The 23,705-nt window shown below is 43.6% G+C and overlaps 1 protein-coding gene across 1 annotated transcript in view; it reads right to left on the bottom strand.

The window, feature by feature from the left end:
• T265_14034 (hypothetical protein) overlaps positions 1-16,729 on the bottom strand; it is a gene marked incomplete at both ends in the record, with an annotated part of 18,633 nt that extends 1,904 nt beyond the window's left edge. The window contains 5 exons of the mRNA XM_009171704.1: positions 3,288-3,458; positions 6,086-6,332; positions 8,614-8,902; positions 10,654-10,820; positions 15,698-16,729. Coding sequence (XP_009169968.1) covers positions 3,288-3,458; positions 6,086-6,332; positions 8,614-8,902; positions 10,654-10,820; positions 15,698-16,728 — 1,905 coding nt within the window. The remainder of the gene's footprint in view (positions 1-3,287; positions 3,459-6,085; positions 6,333-8,613; positions 8,903-10,653; positions 10,821-15,697) is intronic.
• Positions 16,730-23,705: the final 6,976 nt, after the last annotated feature.

The following is a 23,705-nucleotide window of genomic DNA, read 5'->3' as shown; positions in this document are numbered from 1 at the left end:
TCATCCTAGCTCACTAAATGTGAAGGGCGGGTTGACAAGGGTTCGTAGGATGTAAAATCACCACTAACCTGTTCATTTTTTACTTTTTGTGACTAACCACACAGGGTGCGCACATACGGAGAGCAATTTATGGAAGTCCACATAAATCTCCCGTCACTATTTTTTCCACAGAAACTTGTGGTCCTAGGAATAGTGTTACGATTGTTACGGGACGATGTGTGTTTCACGTCTGGTTAGTAGACTATAAGTTTCGTTTTACGTTCCTTGTGTTCAGGTGACATTGTTGTGGCATCGACATTGTGTTACTAAATTTGGAAGGGTACACTTGTTCGAAGACCACACTTGACATCCTGTCGGTTGCGAAATATGTTGTTGGACCAAGTTCGATTAGACTTCCTCACCTTAGTATGTAGAAGTATCGTCAGGAATCCTAAATTGTATTTACCTAGCTGTACTGAGTTTCATTTTGGTTATCCCTTATGAAGCTGGGGATGTTGAGTGGTTGAACCACCGAAGGCAAAAACACTATGGAGTATTGCCAGACGACTTCTAATTGGAAACAAAAAAGCAGCTTTTGTACCTAACCTGGAGCTTTTATTCATTCACAAGTCATCCGTTTGGGTTTCTGACGCTTTTTTCAAACCTGCAGACAGTTTAGTTTCAATCGATCTACTGGCTCCCAAGACAGAGCACCAACAAAAACAGCTTCTCCGTAGTCACCTAATTACTCTCAGCTCGCAACCGTCGTGAACTCTGTGCCAAATCTTTTGACATATGGTCCCATGCAGAATCAGAGTCGTGAGGTGCTGGGATTTTAGCGATCAATTCGGTTGGGCGGAGATGCAAGTAATAAATACGACAAGCGCAATGAGAAACCCAACATCTGTTTCAGGTCTTATGTGTCCGTTGCAGTCATCTGCCAAACGGTTTCAGGAATGAACAATGGAGCGCGATAGGCTGATGAAACAAAATCTGATCTTTATTTTGCTTTGGACGTTCATTCCCCAGTGCTGTTGAATGAATGCGCTTTTGGCTGTACGACAATTGGAACTTCAGTCAGCTGAAATGCAAGGAAAGCGTACTGCCGCCAGCCCATTATTGCGCTCTAGACGTACTAGAATTGTCAGGTCTGATTAGATGGAGATGTGTTCTTGTCCGATGGCCAGTTTGACTTACATCAACACTATGTGGCAGCAAGTAATTTCAAAGTCACTACCCGGGACGCTCGTACTTGACCTAGACAGCATGCTGAGCATGTCACGTCCAAGAATTTGCAGCCATTTGCGTCTTTCCGTTATCCAGTCAAGCAGATTTAGCCATTCCCTTTTCAACTGAATCCGAAGTTGCTTTGGCTGCAGTGTGGCCAAATAGAGGACCAGCTGTGGAATCTGAAACCGCGTGCAGTACAGAGAACTCTTTGACTCTTTGCATAATGACTAACTGCGTGCATTATTAAACGTACGTTTAGTAGATGCTACACCATTTACGGATCTGTAAGACGTCCATGAGCAATAGCCGGCTGTCTGCAGCTGTAAGGCAACGCTAACGTGAGAATTACTTATTCCTGGTGTGCATGTGGATCCACCTGGCAGAAAAAGCAAATTGACGTCGGTCCACTCGCTACGAAGGTCCATCTTGCAACTGGCCATGGCTGACTTTCAGGCCCATGCAGCTTGTAAATGTTAGAATACTTTTAGTCTGTAAGTAGTAAGGAAATCTCAAGAATCCCACAAAATGTTGTGCAATCCTTCTCGACTTTTCGGCAGGATGAAGCCACGATTTCAAATTTCAAAATCTCCTCATAATACCATATAATCATGATTAGACTCCTCATGAGTATGGGCATCACACAAATTGCATTGGCTTCTCATATGAAAAGGTATCACTCGGGAAATCAGTCAACGAATCATCACATGATATGAACTGCGGAACTGAAAGGCAGTCGGCACCACATCCCCTATGGAAGCAAGAAGATCTCGTTGTTGATGAGCCGCTCATAACCGAAAGCTGTAGCGTTCAAATACAAACAGGAATTTCGCGGACTTGGCGCACATACCAACGGGAAAACAAGTCCAGGGCGCTTCTCAGCTCCTCAGCATAGATCCACCCTACTTGCAGTGCGAGACTTCTGATATAACTAAGAGATATGTGCTTGCTTCAACTGCTTATGAGTAGCTTGCTTTTAGCCAGGCGTTCTCAACCCGTTTCCCTTATTTCTAAGTCGTAAGCACAGGGTAGCGTAGGCGTATCTCCTGTCAACCCAGTGTTTTTGGGAGTTTTCTAGTCTCTCAGCTAGCTGTTCAAGCTCTCAGTCTACTTACCCAAGGCAACCATATCCATTTATTTTTCACTGAATTTTCAAGGCGACCAACTCCGAAAGGATCAAGCCTGATCTGGCAATTGCTTACACTATCAGGGAGTCAAGCCACTTCAGTGGCACAGTCCGATTGTTCAATTGATTGTATCACTTGATCGCGAGCCTGGTAATATTCCATCCCTTCTCTGTGCAGATTCCTCACCCAAATAGAACTATCACGTGATCGATCCAAATGCACACTTCCGACCAACTTGTGCGGTTCTTTCCGCCGCCATACACTTTTGCATAATTCCGGTGCTGATGTAATCTCTGGTTTCTACCAGCAGTAAGCCCCTAGCTTGCAATTTCCCTGGCTGACACCTGTCTGACAACATCGCTTACACCACTGCCTCAATTCATTTCTGTGTTGCCATTTTTCTGTCACTTACCAGCTTATTCTTCTCCCTTGTGCTGTCACTGGTTCTTCCGTTCAATGCCAAAATTTATCACTTGTTTGTGTCATTCGTTCTGGGACTTGGAAGTATCCCTATATGCCTTGATACAATGTAGGATACGTAAGCTGCCACATATCTCACAATTCATTTGAAACTTCGAAGTCATCTCACACCAGAACCAAATATAAGTTGAGTTCGTCTTTCTCTGTTTTGGAAAACAGCAAGCAAGGACGAGCCACAATATATACTTTCAAAATCCAAGCTGACTAAATGACTGTGTGCTTTTTAGACGACGTTGTTTTAGTCTTCTCCTCTATGGCACTCAATGCAGGACCAAATGGTGCAGAACAAGCCCTGCAACTGTAGATGTAGACAGTGGAATTTTCTGTTTGGCAGTGCTAGCGACCNAGCCCATTATTGCGCTCTAGACGTACTAGGATTGTCAAGTCTGATTAGATGGAGATGTGTTCTTTCCCGATGGCCAGTTTGACATACATCAACACTGTGTGGCAGCAAGTAATTCCAAAGTCACTTACCGGGACGCTCGTACTTGACCTAGACAGCATGCTGAGCATGTCACGTCCAAGAATTTGCAGCCATTTGCGTCTTTCCGTTATCCAGTCAAGCAGATTTAGCCATTCCCTTTTCAACTGAATCCGAAGTTGCTTTGGCTGCAGTGTGGCCAAATAGAGGACCAGCTGTGGAATCTGAAACCGCGTGCAGTACAGATAACTCTTCGACTCTTTGCATAATGACTAACTGCGTGCATTATTAAACGTATGTTTAGTAGATGCTACACTATTTACGGATATGTAAGACGTCCATGAGCAATAGCCGGCTGTCTGCAGCCGTAAGGCAACGTTAACGTGAGAATTACTTATTCCTAGTGTGCATGTGGATCCACCTGGCAGAAAAAGCAAATTGACGTCGGTCCACTCGCTACGAAGGTCCATCTTGCAACCGGCCATGGCTGACTTTCAGGCCCACGCAGCTTGTAAAGGTTAGATTACTTGTAGTCTGTAAGTAGTATGGAAATCTCAGGAATCCCACAATATGTTGTGCAATCCTTCTCGGCTTTTCGATAGGATGAAGCCACGATTTCAGATTTCAAAATCTCTTAATTATACCATCTAATCATGATTAGACTTCTTATGAGTATGGGCATCGCACAAATTGCATTGGCCTCTCATATGAAAAGGTATCACTCAGGAAATCAGTCAACAAATGATCGCATGATATGAACTGAGGAATTACAAGGCAGTCGACACCATATCCTCTATGGAAGTAAGAAAATCTCGCTGTTGATCAGTCCTTCATAACCGAAAGCTGTAGCGTTCAAATACAAACTGGAATTCTGTGGACTTAGTGCACATACCAACGGGAAAACAAATCTAGGGCGCTTCTCAGCTCTTCAGCATAGATCCACCCTACTTGCAGTGCGAGTCTTCTGATATAACTAAGAGGTATGTGCTTGCCTCAACTACTTATGAGTAGTTTGTTTTTAGCCAGGCGTTCTCAACCCTTTCCCCTAGTTCTAAGTCGTTAAGCCCAGGCAGCCTAAGCGTATCTCCTGTCAACCTAGTGTTTTCGGAAGTTTTCTAGTGTCTCATCTAGCTGTTCGAACCCTCAGTCTACTTACCCAAGGAAACCAAATCCATTTGTTTTTCACTGAATTTTCAAGGCGACCAACCCCGAAAGGTCGCTTAACTGTCAATTTATTTTGTGTATTTTTTTAGTTTTTCTAGTACTCACTCATCATCAAGTGATTAGATATAAGATAGTAACATTCGGGAATCAATCCTGCTCTGGCAGTTGCTTACACTATCAGGGAATCAAGCCGCTTCAGTGGCACAGTCCAACTGTTCATTTGATTGTATCACTTAATCGCGAGCCTGGTAATATGCCATCCCTACTCTGTGCAGATTCCTCATCCAAATAGAACTGTCACGTGATCGACCCAAATGCACGCTTCTGGTCAACTTGTGCGGTTCTTTCCGCCGCCATACACCTTTGCATAATTCCCTGATGTAATTTCTGGTTTCTACTAGCAGTAAGCTCCTAGCTTGCAATTTCCCTGACTGACCCCTGTCTGGCAACATCGCTTACACACCTACCTTACCTATTTGTGTATTGCCATTTTACTGTCACTCACCACCTTTTTCTTCTTCCTTGTGCTGTCACTGGTTCATCCGTTCAATACAGAAAGTTATCACATGCTTGCGTCATTCGTTCTGGGACTGAATGCCTTGACACAATATAGTATAAGTAAACTGCAACAGATCCCACAGTTCATTTGGAACTTCAAAGTCATCTGATACCAGCACCAAATATAAGTTAAGTTCGCCCTTCTCTACACTTGGAAAACAATAAACAAGGAGGGGCTACAATAAATATTTTCAGAATCCAAGCTGTGTGCTTTTTAGACCCCCTTGTTTTAGTCTTCTCCTCTGTGGCACTCAATACAGGACCAAATGGTGCAGAAGAAGCCCTGCAACTGTAGATGTAGACACTGGAATTTTCTGTTTGGCGGTGCTAGAGATCTTCCACTTGGATTAGTGACAGTTAAATTAGGTAACTCAATTGTAACCAGATCACCTCTCAACTTTTTATGTGCAATACTTTCCGAAGACACGTGGAACCGGTTAAATTTTCTTTCCTAGCGTTGTCAGTGGTATCCAGTGTGTGAATACCGTACACCATTCTGGAATTGTTCTGAGCTCTTTGAATGTGGATACTTGGTTCTGCCATGCTTGATATGATAGTCGAAAGCGCTGAGAACCCCTCAGACGTGAGTGGCCTTCCAGTGTTACCGCTACTGTTGTCATCATTGGCCAGCCTGGGGCTTTTCAAACAACCACTTCAGGCAAACAGGTAGTCAAGGCAGTTGTAGGCGTATTCTAACGGATTACCAAAGTTTAGTCAGGAACTGGTGCGATAACAATAAGTAAAACACCAATCGGGCGACCTGTGGCGATATGGTTAGTCATTAGTAAACCTTTTACCATCAACACGCTCAAGACTGTCGCCCTACTAGAAACATATTACACTACGGACAAAAACGCAACACAGAAAGCTGCAGTCGATAGGAAGGGTAACATCAGATAAATAAGCGATAAGGTCGGTGAGCACTGTGTCGATCGATAATGTGACTTGAACCTAGGTTTCTGGGTCAAACACTGTAAATGGATACGTTCCCAGATTATCCTCATGGCCAAAGCGATTGGTAGCAGGTTGTGCGACCCTATCCTGTGCATCAGATACATAATTTACTTGGTGTTTTTCAGGCCTCTGAAGGTGATTCTGTGAACGAAATGTGGTTGTATTTCAAACTTACCATTGTAAGTATCACAATTAACAACGGAAGTAGATGTAACCCCATCCAGTGAATGCGAATAAACCGACTCAACGGCTTTACGCAACCCCGATTGTATAAATCACTGGGATTGCTCACGAGAATATGGTCACAAGGGACAAATTTCAGAGCATCTTTGGTGTGAACAGAATTGCAGCAACTAAATGGGACGCTGTCGTTGGTCAGGGTGGGCATCAAGTAATGAGCGCGTTCGTAGAGTACAGGAATCCTGAAACAAAGCACATATTGGTGCTATATTCTAAATGCTTTGCGCACTGCTTATAGATCACCTCTATCAGAAAAGACAAAAGAAGAACAGGTCATATCCAGATCATATTCACTAAAAGTAAATAGACAAAAAGAAGAAAATGTAGTGTATTCATCAAGGCATAAGATCAACCACAAGTAAATCCCAAAAGTATACACAGTGGCATACCGAGTTGGTTTTCTCGGAGGGCTTGCCTCAATCCCAGAAGTTTCGCTAGTTTTACACCTCAACGACTGTTATTTTTAGGTAACCGCATTAAATGGTGCGAAAGATACGGAATAAATTACCATCCTCTATGCTATAGGTTTGGAGGTTGTAAGGTTTTCCCTCCAGATACAAATAGAAACTGGGATGTTGCCTGCAGAATAGGATGAGTCACCCGAGGAATATCGACCGTGAAAGGCGTAGATAACTGTAACCACCAGTTCGTTATTGAATATTCCCCAAACCAGGAACTTGGTATGCCTTAAAACGTAAAGAGTGAACCGTCGTTTCTCGGTAGAAAGCGTCGCCGTTGGTACTAACAACCCCAAACTACGTATGAAATCACGTTTGTGTACTTTGTTGAACTTAGCTGACCTTCACTAGCATTTAGACGGTTTATGGATGCTGGTCTGATCTCAACCAAATAGATTGCATCTTATAAGCCTCCTAACCTAATGCAGGCTAGTCTCCCGCTGTGGTATTTGATGAATCCAGTAGATTCAGTAACTTTCTATTTTTTTGTACTTAACGTACCGGACCAGCTAATTTACGAAAAAAGACTGTTCGCCGACCAAAATTCTAGGATCGAGTCCCTGAAATTTCACGTTTCTGTACAAGTGGACGTTTGTGGGTGGGCAGTTAGTTGACCTCTTTCACTTTCACTTCCTATTTTTCAGTATAGTACTTCGCACAGATAAACTGACACGCTCTTTCACGCCTTAACGTCAGCGTATTCACACTGGCAGTGCGTTGATGATGAGTGTGTGGTTGATTTCTACTTTGAATTCGGTGAGGAATAAATGCAAACGGCTTTGCAGTTTCCAATCTCTGTCCATTCAAACATATCCTGAAAGGTGGTTATCGAAATTTTGGAGCATTTGAACTGTGTGACCATCATTAGCTTTGACCTATACGTTGGGCGAGTCCACCAAGTCGTTGTGGAACATGGCAGAGCGTATACAACTTCGGGATTCCGATCCATTTCGGGATGTCTGTCGTGCTGGCGCATGGGGGAAGAGCCTGTTCTGCATGCAGACAGCTTATTGAAGCCTCAAGTGATAGCTGAGTGTCAGGTTGGTACAACTGTGTCAATTTTATTCTGCTAGTTCATGTTTTAGTCTCTCAGCTTACCTTAAGTTACTTTGACTAATGTTGGTTCGAATAAAGTTAAAATGTAAAATATGGTGTCTGCTAATCATATTTAACCTAATATTAACGATTGTCGGATCCAATGCTTCCTCATGCAGTTTTCTACTTTGAAATGACCGGTCAGCATTAACTTCTTATGCCAGATAATCGCTTCTAGGACGTAGCTAATATCTAACCATACTTCCGGAAAGAAGTCGAACGTGTTTCTTCCAGCAGGACTATATCCATTCGGAACTAGCTTCTATCAAGGCTGGGAGTGGCAGAAACCCCTAACCTAAAAACACACCAGTATGTGAATCTTCTGCTGGTTCCGCTGTCGGATGATATTCCTCTTATGAGTTTTGCCAAAGCAGACATCTGGTTGCTTCCGTTTTCGAGGCATTTGTTTTCCAAGGTACTGTATTTTTCTCTGATTCATGCCAAATGTCTGTGCCAAGCAAATGACGATGACTCACACTTTTGTTGTACCAGACGAACGAAGAGTTCATCTATGGTACATTGAGTTTCCTGACCTTGAATGACTAAGTTTATTCGGGAAATACACCCGTTTGCAAATCAGTTTGGTTTTCACCAGAGACTCAACTGAATCTCTCGTTTATGGTATTCTGTGCAGCACATTCAGTTGTAGAATATCATAAACGAGAGATTCAGTTGAGTCTTCCGTGAAAACCAAATTGATTTGCAAATGAGTGTATTTCTCGAAAACGATTCACTTGGGGTTCAAGTAGAACACAAGATTGACGGAAAATTGGGGACTTCGCCTACCTGATGAGCCCAAGAAGGGCGAAACCGGTCGTGGGCTGTCGAAGAGTTTTAAGCAGGCTTGTGAGTAGTTTCCTTTATGAGACTGAGTTTATTTTTCGAGAATGTTTGCGTGAGAACAACTCACCCCATGGCCTTCCTATAGGTGTGATTTTTTGGTCGGTATATATGAGGAGAGTTCCAGTCTTCGTATCCTGTCTTGCGCCCACAGCACTCGAACATTCTGTGAATCAGATCGAGGCTCAGATACGTACCCGATCCGTCATCTGGGGTGTGATGCGACGGGATTCGCGACTCCGGGCGAATGAATTGAGCAAGCTGTTGGAATTGCAGGAAGTAGTAACGCTGCAGTTCATACAACCATTTATTGATAGTGTTCTCCCAATAGGTCTCCTGAGTCGGGTAAAAGGTGTCACCTGAGTGTGGGAAGAAAATAGGGGTGACTCGTCATAACAGGGTGAAACAGATTTTTTGAATACCAGGGACACTGGACTTTGCAGCGAGGATAGAAACAAACTTCCTTAATTCTCCACGACAGTTTTACGAAGCTGCCGTCTTTTTAGGTGAAAAGGACATTCTGGCGGTAAATCATCATCATCATCATCATTATCAGCTGTAATAACCGCGTACTCGTCGTACAGTGGTTGTAGCTGCCACAGTTTCGTTCACCGATGATTGGAGGGGGTAGGTAGCTGCGCATTGCACGCTCGAGCTGGTAATTTGGTGCATAAATCCAGCACTGTCAGTGAGTTGTCAAGCGGGGGGGGGGGGAAAAGAAGCTATGCATTGAAGGAAATAGCTTGGATGCACGAGCGCCACTGAGGGCGCGACTGGGCCATGTCTGATAATGTCTCTAGCCATTGATGTGGCCCGTCTCGGGGTCCCCATCCAGGAAGACGGCAGTGACCAGCGCAGCTGAGTTTGCTGGTAATGGCCTTCATACTTCGCTGCCAAGTCATTGTTTGACCGCCTCTGGCTCTCTGGCGGTAAATGTTCTGTAGGCGATCGGACTGACGTCATCAGCGCATCTCAGTGGATTTCATTGGCGTTTCTGTGGATTTGCCGTTTAGTGATACACTCTCTGTGCAACATGAGTTGCCAAACTTATCACAACTACTGGCACCAGCTCTTTGTTCGGCACATATAACACCCTAGAGAAAGAGTATCGATGATCAAGATCTGTGTCACAACCTTAAAAGGTAGCTCAAAGTGTGATGGAAAAATGTACCAGGCATTCGTCGGACGCCATCTTGATGAGTCCACATCACTCAGTAAAAGTGCTGTCACTTTCATTTCACTTTGCTATTTCAAAGTCTACTCTTCGCGAAGATGAAAAACTGAATCTCATTTTAGAATGTAAAGTACTCTCGGTAATTCCTCTATAGTGAACTCTTCTTCTTGACAGCCGTACTAGCCAGGCTATATTATACTTGAAGGACATTGAATATTTTCTGTTAGATTACCATTTAACAAGTTCGCATGAAATAACACCCAGTTTTCACACCTGAACCTATGAAAGCAAGTCTGCTAGCATTCTGATGATGACTTCACGAGTAACGGTTGTCTTTCTGCCTTTAGTTCTTAACAGCATTATCAGTATATTCTATTGCAATAGTAAAGTAAGTTTGAGAGAACGAGGCATACATCCTCTTCTGAATGGCATTTCAAGAGCACTTTATTGCAAAAATTTTTCTGTGCCCAGAATGTAACTTCTAACTAGATTCCGCCGTTGGAGTAACTAAAGTTACTTGTTTGGAATGATACAATTTGGAGATCCACTTAAGTTCTCCTCAAACCACTGCTGAAAAAACGAGCAACTACAGTATGGGACAAAAGATCCGAATCAAGGTTACGGTCAATTCGTCCTCTCTTGGTCATCACTTCTCGGCCATTCTTCTGTATCTTCTGCTATAGAAAGTACTTTGGTATCCATTTTATGGTTCAGGCCGCCGAGGTGCTGTAATCTGTTGACAAAACTTCCTAAAGTGTTGCCAAACGCTTCAGTCCAAATTATACACCTAAGAAAAAACGCATCTGTAACCCCATTGTCCAATCACACTCCAATGACACCCTCCAGACGTCCAAAAGCTCGGCTATTGACCCGCAATTTCGGGTATTCATGAATCGGTCATTTTTTCTGTAACAAAGAGGAGAAGCTGGTGCTTACTGAAAAACACGTAGATGTAATACAGCAGAAGCCCACACGTCAGTATTAACATCCACATAGCTCGAGGCTGTCGCTGCTTTATCTCAACCAGTTGTTTGTAACGGTCCTTCTCGTACCAGGCTATCGGGGAAGGAATTCTGCTCAAACGCCGTCTTTTTTGCTTATGTCTGTGAACGTGGAATAGAATGAAAAAAGCATCAACTTCAATACAAATAAAAACTTTTCAAGCATATTCCATCTGTGAGAAGATCAATGTCTCATTCAGTGTTCCTATGTTAATTTTGAATAGTCTTCAAACAACTGCTTTAGACGATTCATGCAGTTTTAGCAAAAAGAAAATTTTCTAACGAATTTTCGGATTCTCCCAAAGATGTCTCAAGCATGTAGTGTGGTCCGAATTTGGATTTCACTATAGGAAGATAGAAATCGCTAACACTTGCGTTTTGTCCCCATCAAAAAAGCGTTTCAGCCAAACATCAAAACCTGGATACAATTGATTTGGACTTGAAATCGCTTTCGCTCTTTCACTAGTTGGCCAGAATCTATTCCCCAAAGTGAAGAACTGCCTGCAACATCATCAACATGACATAGTTGAAGTGATATAAGGGATTAACTTCTGCGGAAGCCGTTGTACGTCAAACTAAATGCTCGGTTTATACAGCCCCAATCCTGGTTCAGGGTTTATGAAATTGCTCTGTTTTGTACAATCAGTCATGGTCACAATACGCATGATACAATAGTTTAAATACTGACAGCACATTATAAGGTAGGTGAAGACTTATAAGTAGTGTCATACCACTTTTCTAGCTGAGACGGTAGATGGTCTTTATGAAGCGTATTCGGTTAAAGATACTACGAACGAGGATGTATCTCATAAATACCAAATTAATTTATGGCTGATTGTTTATTCCTACATACATTTATCCTCTTTCTCATGCACAGCATCGTTACTGGAAATTAGGGGATTAGGGGTATCTATCTAGCGAGCCCTAAAACGGACGATTTTTAGGAACCTTATCGATAGCGTCATATCAACTGAAGTATGAAGCGGTCTCTGTGCAGCACTGTTAGTTGAAAAGCAACAAACGAGGGTTGATGTTATCTCTTGTCAACATCGTTTTAATTTGAAAACAAATGCTTATCTTTCGGAACGCTACCCTTTACCATTTAGATGTCATGCACTCCACTGAAGGCTAATTATCCTATCGTGCACACACTTCTGGCGAAGTTGTCAGGTTTATCAGAATTTACCGTACTAATGCGGTATTTGGCCAAGGTGTTTTTCTGGTTCTTCTACAGGCTGCTTTTACTGGTGACTGGTCCTGTCGGCGGTTTTTCATGAGAATGATGGTCGGCTGTACCTCAGGCTAACAAACCATATTTGGTTAATTTAATCAAGTCAGAGCTCTTGCCTACTGAGCGATGACTTAGTAGCTCGGGCAAAACAGTATTATGAATTAACTGAGTTTTGCAGTTCAATCACAAGTTGAGGTAACAGCGTCAGTAAGCTGTGGTGCGGCTGTGTGACACCAACAGGGACATTCCATTCACATAAGCTCGTGGTTTAGAGAAGTGCGGGGACATCCATAGAGTCAAGCCCTTACTTTAAGTGACACAGCCCTTTAAGTTCCAAAGGAGCGGTGAATAATTTAGAACATGGTAGGCCTCTTGGATGTGTAAGTCAAGGTCGTTGGAATGGTATATCAATCAATGATCAGTTGTCGGAATGGTTGGTCCAACATCTTGAGCTCCAAGGCGTTACGCTGATCGGTTTGCTTTTCCACGCCGCACCAAACAAATAATATGACAGGTTTATTCCTTCTGACTTTTGTGGCCCGAGAAACCATTCGTGAAAGTAACTGCTACCGATTTCACTTGTTTTCGGTTCCCGAAGTTTCACTGGCCCCATTTCTCACTAGAAAACCAAACTCAGCTGCGTTAAAGTTAGTATTCGTTTCAATGTAAGGTGGTACAGACAAGAGGTTCAGTTGAATCCTTTGGTTTGAATTCTGAACATGCGGTACGAAAGCAGTCTCGTATTTAGGTTTAAATGATATTCAATATGTAGAATTATTTTCCTTCGTATAACCAACATAATTTCCTATGGATCGCAAATTTTTCTTCGGATAGATTACGAATGCGTATGGATATTGTTCAGTTGTTTCAACTATTCAGTCACAGCTAATAAACTTGAATGCTGGCCGAATAAGAGAGAGCAACAATAGTTACACCCGAGAATCTTCACACTAAAAAAGAAATGATCACTGATATCGACAGTACACGTCCAACTAAGCCTTACTGTCTCAGATTCACAGAAGATTGGTAAGGAGCTAAATTTAGGTTCACTTTGGTATTAATATGGTATGTTATGATAGAGGGTAGTACAGTACAGTGCAGCATATTGCGGTGCAATATAGTACCCTATAGGTTAGTATGGCGTGGTATATTACAGCATGGTACACTAAATCGCGAGATGATACAGTTAAACAGCACAGTAACGCACGTTATACATTATAATTACATTATAGTATACTCTACCATATAGTATAGTGCAGTTTTTAGCGGCAGTTGGTGGGAATACGGCCTGTAACATAGCACAGTTATTCGCGAAACACAGTTAGTTGCACACCAATTGGATTTACCGAGAGACCCTACTGAATCCGCTTTGTAAGTAGTGTTTCTTAAAGAAAATATATTGCAATATCTCAAATATCGTGCCAAATGTAAAGCAAAATGGCCATTGTGCATTACATTTAGCTGAGAGCTGGTTTGGTGGAGCCCCCCTAATACGCAACAGTGCATCAAACCTATCGCACGGAATCCATAACTAGATACATAACTAACAGTTGGTTCTGTTTGACTGAGTTATGTACGGAGGAAATGACGCATCTAAATTGCCTCGATAGACTTATTCATAAGAGAATCATAGGACTCCTTAATCTTCCGCCAAAGTCCCGTTCAGTGTAAGTGAAATATAACAACTTTTAACCAGCTGACGGACGCCCTCTTTAAGCGAGTTCAGAGGCCAGCAAACTAATCTCGGAAGAATTAAATATGCAAACAAAAAATGTCAAGTCACTCTATGCCACAACTCGGGTCCATCATTTCAGTACGAGGTACCTGAGCCAATCCACTTGCAAACACCCACACTGCGAATCTGTTCCATGTGGCTGAACAATACCGGTTTCATCCGAACACTGTCCTTCCTAATTGGAGCAGAAATTATTTCCTTCACCGTACCAGGATTATTTCATCAAAGACCCCAATACGAGGTACCTGAGCCAATCCACTTGCAAACATCCACACTGCGAATCTGTTCCATGTGGCTGAACAATACCGGTTTCATCCGAACACTGTCCTTCCTAATTGGAGCAGAAATTATTTCCTTCACCGTACCAGGATGATTTCATCAAAGACCCCAAGTGGGATAAATTTGACAGCTGCCTTCATTACAACCCGCGATAAACCTGCCTCAATTTGACTGCGATTCGCTAACTCTGTCTTTGGTGTTACAAAAAGGGTGATATGTCAAACACTGCTCTCAGCAAATGTATCTTGGTGACAGTGTTAAAATAGGACGACTTTTCCCCGTCTGTCATTATTGGACATGCAGGTTGACTTCTCCGGTCGGTTGAAAGGATAACACTTCTTGGTGGTGCAAGCGAATCACCCTATTACTGAGTTCCTGGAGTCATATTTAAGGATCACATTAAGATCTTCCTTTCCGTTCTATCAGAAACGGCATTTTGCGATACAGATTCTTGTGGTGGTCTAAGCCATCATGAAAACGCCCGAAAAAGGACGTTTTGGGAATAAAAACCTTAAAAAGTGTGCTTTTACACCACTCGTTGGTTGTGGGTTCGGTGTACTTTCGATATATAGTATATATTAAAGAGCCTCATGAGTATGACTCAGCAGTATCGTGTAGTCCCATAATTCACCCCCAAATTTAAACATATATTCTCGTCGTTAGGTCTCCAGATAAATGTCCAGAACGCAACATCATTTGTGATCTCCTGCTTGCTATGATCTCGAATTTCAAACTGTATTAATGAAAATCACCATACACTCGTCCTTATTACGAACTAAGTTTCAATACGAAACTGACAGCCGATAACAGCAAGCACCTTTATTGTCTCTGCCTCAGGTTTAAGTAGTTTTAAGGTCACATTGTGAGAATCTTGCAACTGCGGCTACGTTCATCAATCTTGCAAATTTGCTCTAAAGAAAAACCGTCCGAATCTGTCAAGCGACCCTTATAGCCCATTGTTGTATTGTTCTGTAGCTTGTCGGATTCGTGGCTTTTCCTCAAACGTAAACTCTCTATGGAGACGGGGGTGATTGTGGATTTGAACAAAATATCCTACAACAAGCAACCTATGGCCTATTGTGACACTGCGAAAAATGGGATTTCATTAGTTGCATGAGATTTTGAAATCTCGGTGGGGCTTTCATCCTGTCAAAAATTCTGGAAGCACTGTTTCACTATTACTGAGAAATATCATCACAGCGAATGTCGGGAAACTCCAGGGACCTCTCAGCTTTTAGTTGAACCCCAAACCGTTCGGTCACGAGCGGATGATCAGTTGTGTGATTGACTCTCAGCCAGTATACCGTCAATCACGGAATCCACAACACTTGGTCATAGGTGGCTAGCTTCTCGATTGATGGATTGCGCGAACGACTTTTCGCTCGAGAAAACAGCTGACACGTGATCATGTCATGTTAATTACGTCAATGAAGGATCATTGACGCTATATATTGGCCACGTGTGAGTTGATCACACAGTTTATTAGCCACTTGTAGCCCAACTGTTTTGGTTTTCAACTGCTAACCAGGAGGTCGAGTGTTCGTAACTCACAGGAAATTTGTGAGATGCGCCCTGCTTATGATACCCAATAAAAACAAAACAGGTGTACAGCGCTTCTCGGCCCTTCGGCACGCATTGACTTCAACTTCAGGACAAAATCTTGCTAGAAAAGTGCGACTATGTATATACTTTTGGTCCCATTTTTTTACTCCTTGGGTAATACTACTGACTTACGGAGTATCGTCGAAAAATTTGGACAAATGAATTATAGTGGACGGAAGATACACAAAACCCAGGGTTAACCACACGCCGAGAAGTCGGTTGCGCATTTGTTCCTGACCAGGTAGAATGGGCATTCGTGGTGCACTGTAGTTGGGAAATTCGGAAATCGGAGACCGGACACGTAATTTCCAATCCACCAGAGTTGTTATCCAGATGAATATGAAAAATTGTATAAACCACCAGAACAATTGTAACTCCACCATTATTGCCATTACACGAAGTGGAAACCGAATGAGATTGTAGGTACCCTCTCTAAGTGGGACCTTTTCAGGAATGATATAGTCCGCCAGCTCTTTGACACTAAACGTCTTCTGTGAATTCTCAGTGAGCCCCACATTTTCTTGTGAGCTTTTTGACGGTGTCACATCCACATAAGTATTGTACTCCGATTTTTCGTTCTTTTTTTGTGTTCCAGGCTTGTTATATTCTCTGAGTGAGCTATTGTCATTGGTCGCTTGGCTATGCAGATATTGGTCTACTAGTTCTTTCTCACGCCGAGCACTCATCGTACTTTTCCTTCTCCCCTTTTTTCGTCCGGGTTCACCCGTGGCGGTTCTTTGTCTCCGTCTCCCAGCAGCGTTGTGTTTCGACCTATCTCTACTGCCTTCACGAGTTCTGCCTGACCGTGGTGCATGGTCATCTACAGTATTCTGTGGAACAACACGTTCAGTAGTTCTATGGTGGCTACTTCGTCTTCGACCACTGTGGGACCGATGTCTTTTTTGAGGTTGGTTAAGATGAGGTGACGCTGGGACCACATAATCTTTTATACGTGAAACATCGTTCAGGGTTTCTAAGTCCACGTCAGTGGGGTAAGCTACGTGCTTCAATTGGCCATGCTCAGCACCATATGATTGCATCGGGTGAGGGGAGTAGATGGAACCGCATATGTAGACTATGTAGATCAGATATTGGTAGGGCACGTGAACCCAACATTCACACGTTTGAATGGATCGATATGATCTGAGTGTCGGTTTGCCTGCGCTAAAGTCTAGGTTTTAGTCGTGTTTTAGATAAATCTAACATTATATTTGGTGTCATAATGCATATGTCCTCACATTTAACTTGCCACCACCAAGAAACATCTAGATTCAGTGCTCTCAGTTAAACTAAAGCGGACAGCCTGATTCGAGTCTCTCAACATTTAGGGAATCTTGTCGATTGACTCGAAATTCTAGAAAAGATTTTGTACTGCTAAAATACAGTTAAGCTGCTTAGAATAGGAAAAACCTTTCACGGAAGAAGCATGTGAACAGTTGAGGGGAACTGCGTAGTCAAAGGAAGAGGCATGATGAGAACACGTTCATCACACTACTGATCATGGCCAAATGACATAGAGTACAACTACTGACAGAAAGGTCGTAAGATAGACATTATTGGTCCGTTACAGGAATGAGGCAGCCATACAGTGCTTTTAGCTATTTGGTGCGCATTAGTTATTTGCAGATAAATTCTCGATCAAAATAAGCGGGAGTACCACACTGGATTCGATCAAAAAGAATTTCAAATTAAGATTCCTGATAATCGTTTGAAACTGACGTACGATAGGCTCAATAAAAGTGCGCTTATGCTTTACAGCAAAGAAAGGAAGCGAGTAATAGCGCCGAATAGAAAGTAATGGGAGAGATGGTGAATTTTCATGGAAAAGAAATAAGTTGAAATTTGAGTAACATTAGATAAGTGATCATTATCGGCATCTGAATCGACGAAGCGTTACTGAGATTCAACTAAGCAAATAGATGTTAACCCACAAGACCATTTGACAAAATGGTGGCATTAGGATAACCAAGGCTTATAAATCAGGTAGAGGGTTCGGAACGTACAACTGTTAATGAAAGCAGGGACATTGCAGGACAACTAACTTCAGGCCGAAGTTTTCAGTTATTCAGCTCACGAACCGTGTACCGAATCCCAGCGGTTCCATCCGTTACAGCTACGTTCACCGAGGATGTGAGAAGCAATGGAATACGACCATCGCTTTGGATGTGAGTGCATGATCTGGTCATTAGGGACAAATGGACTCTTTGACCGATACGCAAGAAAATACGAGCTACATAGCAGATGCCACAGTTTTTATACCAGCGCGTCATGACTGCGTGACACAGCCACATCTCTCAGTCGTTGACCATTGATTCAATTCGTCCACGCTTCCCTATCTCGGGAAACGGAATTCACCAATGTCACTGAGTTGACCCGCAAGGGCTTTTAGGCTTGCTTGCCAAGTCATTCAGTAACCGCCTCACGCTCATCTGCAGCTGAAACAAGGCTGGCATATGAAGTACATAACCTAATGGGCGTAACCTGTCGGGTGTGACCAGGTGATCTATTCAGAGAGTCATCGTTCCTGAAAACTCTCTGGTCTAACCCAGCAGTACTGACTTCATGTTCTTACCAAACCCATACGAGGCTTCAGGGGCATCGTAGTCAGCAGCGGTATAGATACACAAACTAGCCTACCACATCGATTGGTTCAGCTACGAACGTGAAGTTTGGGTTCCGTCTCAACCAATCTTGCAACAACACCTTGCACTGAACAGGTGTGAAGCGCATATTGAACTTCACAGCAGAATTATTAAGGTCATTTAAGATGGTTTGCAATTTCAAAGGGTCTGGTTTAAGAAGTGTAATATCGTTAGCGTGCTCAATACCTGTGAGCGAACGCAAAGCGGGTGCTTCGATTCCAGAGGCGTTGGAGCCAGGTAAAGTAGACCAAAGCAAGATGTCGATTATGAAGGTGAGGAATGGTGATAGAGGACACCATTGCCTGACGTCAGTGGATCTGAACTCACGGGAGAATTGCCGTAGGCACGTACATGCCGACGGGAAAAGGCGGACACAGACTTTACACGAGACAAGGATTCAGAATAGAAACTCCACAGACACGGTCACAATTTTATCAGATCAAAGGAGTCAGAACCAGGTCCGAGATCGAGAAAGCTTATCAGTGTTTGCCGTTGCAAAGAGTGGTCACAAAGTGCATTAATACAAACTCGACCGCGGAGAGATCCAGGTTGAATCACACTCCCCCAGTGGTTTACCAATTATCGTAGGATAATAAGTGAGCAATTCTGAACTGTTGCCCAATTTAATACTAGATTATGGATGTTTAAACCCGCAATATGGAACAAATCCCTTGAATTCAATAGGGTCTATTTCACTGAACAGAATCTTAGAGACGAAGCAACCGTTATGCAATTGATATCTAAGTGGATCAGAAGGACCTGACTGGGGTACTCAGTAAATCAAGAGATGTGAGGGCAAGTTTTACTTCGAGGTTGTCTAAGCGGAAGAAGGGGGTTTGGTTGAGGTACCCCGCCTTGAGCCTTCGACTCAAAAGTCTGACCCACGAGGCAGTGGGAGAATGTAAGGTTTTGTTCGGGGACCTTGACCCTAGCCTCTCACTCAAAAGTCTGACCCAGGAGGTATTGGGAGAATGTAGGGTTTTCTTTGGGGACCCTGCCCGGAGCCGATGACTCAATAGTCTGACCTGCTCGGCTGCAGGTGGTTGGCCTAACCCGAGGGCGCAGGGAATAAGGCGTTACTGTCTCATTCCTGATGCGACTGCTCACATCAGGTGCCTTTTGAGCAGCACCGGGCTCTTTGGCTTTAAAAGTATTTCGACCGTATTGCATAATGCGCCGGCTGTCACGGTCAACATTTACCAACCCGGGAAATTCGTGTACACCAACACTTTCGCCTTCGAACAGTTTTCTTCTGGATGAAGCGCCGCTGAGGCCCGATTGGCTGGTCGTCTTGGTTTGGACACGAGACGCACGGACAACGGAGACCGGTTACTTCAGATGTGTGCCGATCACAGGCTGTTCCTTTGCAGTACGAATTTCCGGAACAGCGGACATCGCTTGACAACGTGGTGCAAGAGATGTGAGGGCAAGTTTTACTTCGAGGTTGTCTAAAGCGGAAGAAGGGGTTTGGTTGAGGTACCCCGCCTTTGGTCTTTGGCTTAAGAGGCAAGGGTGCAGGCAGCAGAGGGCTGGCCTGGCCCAGGGAGTAAGGAATTGCTGTCTGACCCCTGATACAGCTATGCGTAGCAGTATCATTCTCTTTCGTTCAAAAGATATTAAAACCACAGTTGGTAATGCGCCGGTGATCACTTCAACCGCTGGGCGACCGTAGTGTGCGGTTTTTAGGGCTACCCTCTCCAACCTGTTTTTCCTCGGGGTAAGGTGCTATCGTTGCTTCCATAAATATGGACATGTTGGTCTCATAAAGGAAACGCCCTACTGCCTTCACAATCATATAGCAGAAGCCAGTACGACTTTTCCTCCAGACCGCCTCGGAATCCGAGTTTTTGCAATATAGGGACTGGTAGCGACCCAGTCACCCACATACTTGACTGTTCAACTCACAGTCGCTCACTGGATCGTGAGGCTTGTCTTTCTCTCATACGCACAAACACGTCGCATTGAGCCGACACATCGGACATCGATTGTCTGCACCGCCCAGTCAGCCTGGGACCTACATAAAGGCAAACCGAACCCAGTCAATACACACAGACTCGCGCTCTCGCAGGGAGCAGGACGTCAAACTCTCCACAAGTCCACGGACAACCATGGAGTACGTGCAGCAGTCGAACTGCGGAGAAAAACACGTTCCCGCCGTCCGGACTTCCACCAAGGGACTCTCGCACCCGATAAGTTCCCTTTTTAACTTGCTCCCATTTTCGCACTGTATTTATTTTTATACGTGTCACAGAAATACTAAAAACTTTTATTAGTGCACATTCACCTTCTGATTTGTATTATGACTATCATCAGCTGTGCACTAATAGACTCATTGTTCTTCGTCGGGCTGCTCCTCATTAGCCTTCCTAGCATGTCTGAACCTTTACGAAGTGAGTTCTAGCCGGTATAGCCCACAGGATTATTACAGTACTGAAGCCGGATCACCAAGACAAGGTCGAGATCAGGCCTCAGACACAATCGTACAATACGAACGAAGAAGTTAGCAAACAAAAATCTCCGACCCTTGCCCCAGCCTAACTACAGTCTACTATGCTAGACACCAGCTGTTTAAGACGAAATCATGGTCATACAACCCCCCCCCCCCGCCTTAACTGTCTGTATACCGAAAACAATTTAATCGTTGAGATCCTAGATTACTACCCTTACTTGTGCCTGGCGACCGTATTCCTACGGCCACAAATGACGTTAAGTAAATGAATCTTATGTGCGGATTTTTCTCTGCTGCAATTTAGACGACAATTATTTTCTTGCCATGGGAACGGTCAAAGTCTGGGCGTTTGATGTTTCAGAACGGAGCTTGAGGCCTCTCATGTTTTTACTCTAACGTCGCACATTCCTGTTAAATTAGCATTTGTTGCGACCGTTCCCCCGGTATTTGTAACCCAAACATTTATGCCGCATCCCTGCATGCATCAGTGGTTTTAGCGCCAGAGTAACATGGCCACAACAACTACGAAATGCTGCTACTTCATCCAAAGTTGGTGTGGATGACCCAACAGCACATGCCAAGACGAGCAACTAAACGACACACCAGTGTCGATTGCGTTCAACCAAATATGGATGCTTTAGTGGCAGTGGCCTCATTGCATCCTTTCAATGGATAAAACAGGTAGATCTTCTTAGAAATCCTCTTATTTTGTCCATTCGCTTCGGTCTAAGGAACGGAGCTCCAGAATCAGCTTCTTAGGACTCTGCAAAATAGGACGAAGCAGAATAACTGAAGGTGGGCCGAACATCACATCGATTGGACGGGTGTCGCGAGCTAGTTACGGAGCAAACAGGGGGATGCCTTGATTTTTTGGAATGTTAGCCAACCAGGATCGTGCATTCTCAGCTCGTCTCCTCTCTAACCATCGTGAAAGTTCCAGCTCGATTTTCTGGAAACTTCTGTGATCGCCGTATGAATATGGATATTACCAGCTCCTTTTGTCTCTATTAAAAATTGTCTCGAGCTACCGTNTCAATTTTTGTTCACTGTAAAAACCATAGTAGGTTGATTTACTTCCTTACAAGGGTAAGTACAACAGCAACGCGAGTTTACTGACAAAATGGGCATCAGTGTGGCGACCAAATCGCAGAATAACTGAAGGTGGGCCGAACATCACATCGATTGGACGGGTGTCGCGAGCTAGTTACGGAGCAAACAGGGGGATGCCTTGATTTTTTGGAATGTTAGCCAACCAGGATCGTGCATTCTCAGCTCGTCTCCTCTCTAACCATCGTGAAAGTTCCAGCTCGATTTTCTGGAAACTTCTGTGATCGCCGTATGAATATGGATATTACCAGCTCCTTTTGTCTCTATTAAAAATTGTCTCGAGCTACCGTGTTTTTTATACGTCATAGTGAGCAGAAAGCGAATTACGGAGTGGAAAAGTTGTAAGATGATGATGATTAGTGTATTTTGGACGCTTCTTCTTAAGTGTCAATGTTTACATCCGTCCTTTCGAGTAGAAAACGTTGATAAATGGGTCGGAGCGATTGTCTACTTGTGTCAACATTGTTAAAGGACAAAGTGAGTGTACGATGCCGTTTTGAGGTGCAACTGAACTTTTCATTTGCCCTAAAAACTAATGATCTGGTTTAACCCTACGAGGATATCCAGGCACCGAGCGAGATGTACATCGTGTACGCCCTATACGGCTTCGCTTCTTTCTGCCTTTCAACCCGTCACAGACAGTGAAATCCAGACTGTTATCGACCATGCAGGTCATTGGAGTCCTACTCTCTGTTACGAAGTAACTTGTACGACGTTTGAGCTTGTGCTGGCCTACTAGCTGTTCTATCTCCATAAATTGGTTCGGCTGTGACGTCATCCATTTCGTTCGGTGGCCCATTGACCTGTGTACCTTTCCCCCAACTCTCACATTTGTACCCGTGAATTTATCTAACCATGCATTCGATCCGTGTCAATTTGTTATGTACTATTCAAGGTTAACAATAACAAAATACAGGCCTTCTTCGTTACCCTGGTTCTTATCACGCCTTTTGTGATGGATACAAGCTGTATGGTCTTCATTACTCCTACAGATTACTACAAGAACACCATGTATGTGTATTCCATCTTCAAATTATTCAAAGACTAGAAAACTTGTAGAGTCCCATTCGTCCTATCCACATTTGGTCACTGAAATCAGCGTGAAACGTTACACTGCGCACAGAACAGACTAGGTTTTCCAGCAAACTGTCCTCGCTGCACAGTCTCAAATGTTGTGGAACACATTCGGTGCGTTATTTCAATGTCATCCGAATGAAGCAACTGACCTAGGAGACCGTCCGGTTGTCTAAATCTAATTCAAAATAATAAGGAAGCCAAGGACTGTCAGACGATGAGATTCATTTTGACGCAAATTGGTCGAAAGGTGCACTCGAACTACTCCACTCGATAAGAGCGAAAATATGATTTCGTCAGAGTGAGTGACAAATTGGTCGAATCAGATGCTTGATAAAATGTCATAGCAGATCAAAAAGCTGTGAACCGATCATCCTTCCTAAAGGAACATCAGTTCGTGCGCAACGTAGCTGCAGGTGCACGAGTCAAAAGTGAATAAATAAGTACGAACCGTGTTGGGACCATTTGATTCCATTGTTAGAAGTGAAGTGATAGTGCACGCGCGCTCATTTAACTGTATCGTTCTGATTATTCTGGTAGGAAAAACAGAATTTTTCACAGCTGGGACATGCGCACCCATAATGATTATGAGAGCGTGGAGCAGCCTGAAGCCTTGCTACACTAGTTCCCACATGCCTTTGCCTTATGTAGACCACAGGTGGGTTGTGAAAAATAAGGAACGGCATAAATGGCACTGTCATGTGGTCCAGTAAAACTCTTCGACAGAACCCAAACGGCTCCAAGTGCGAGCTGTCCCTCCTTCATGGCTTCGTAGACATACGCCAAAATATTCATCACCGGAAAATGCATTCATCTCAGGCCTACTGGCACGTTAAAGGGCGACGAAATATTCACCTTTCACGCTGAC

Source organism: Opisthorchis viverrini (assembly GCF_000715545.1).
Source record: "Opisthorchis viverrini unplaced genomic scaffold opera_v5_132, whole genome shotgun sequence".
Lineage (NCBI taxonomy): Eukaryota > Metazoa > Platyhelminthes > Trematoda > Opisthorchiida > Opisthorchiidae > Opisthorchis > Opisthorchis viverrini.
The sequence above is the reverse complement of the archived record's forward strand: the minus strand, read 5'-3'. Positions and strand labels throughout refer to the sequence as shown.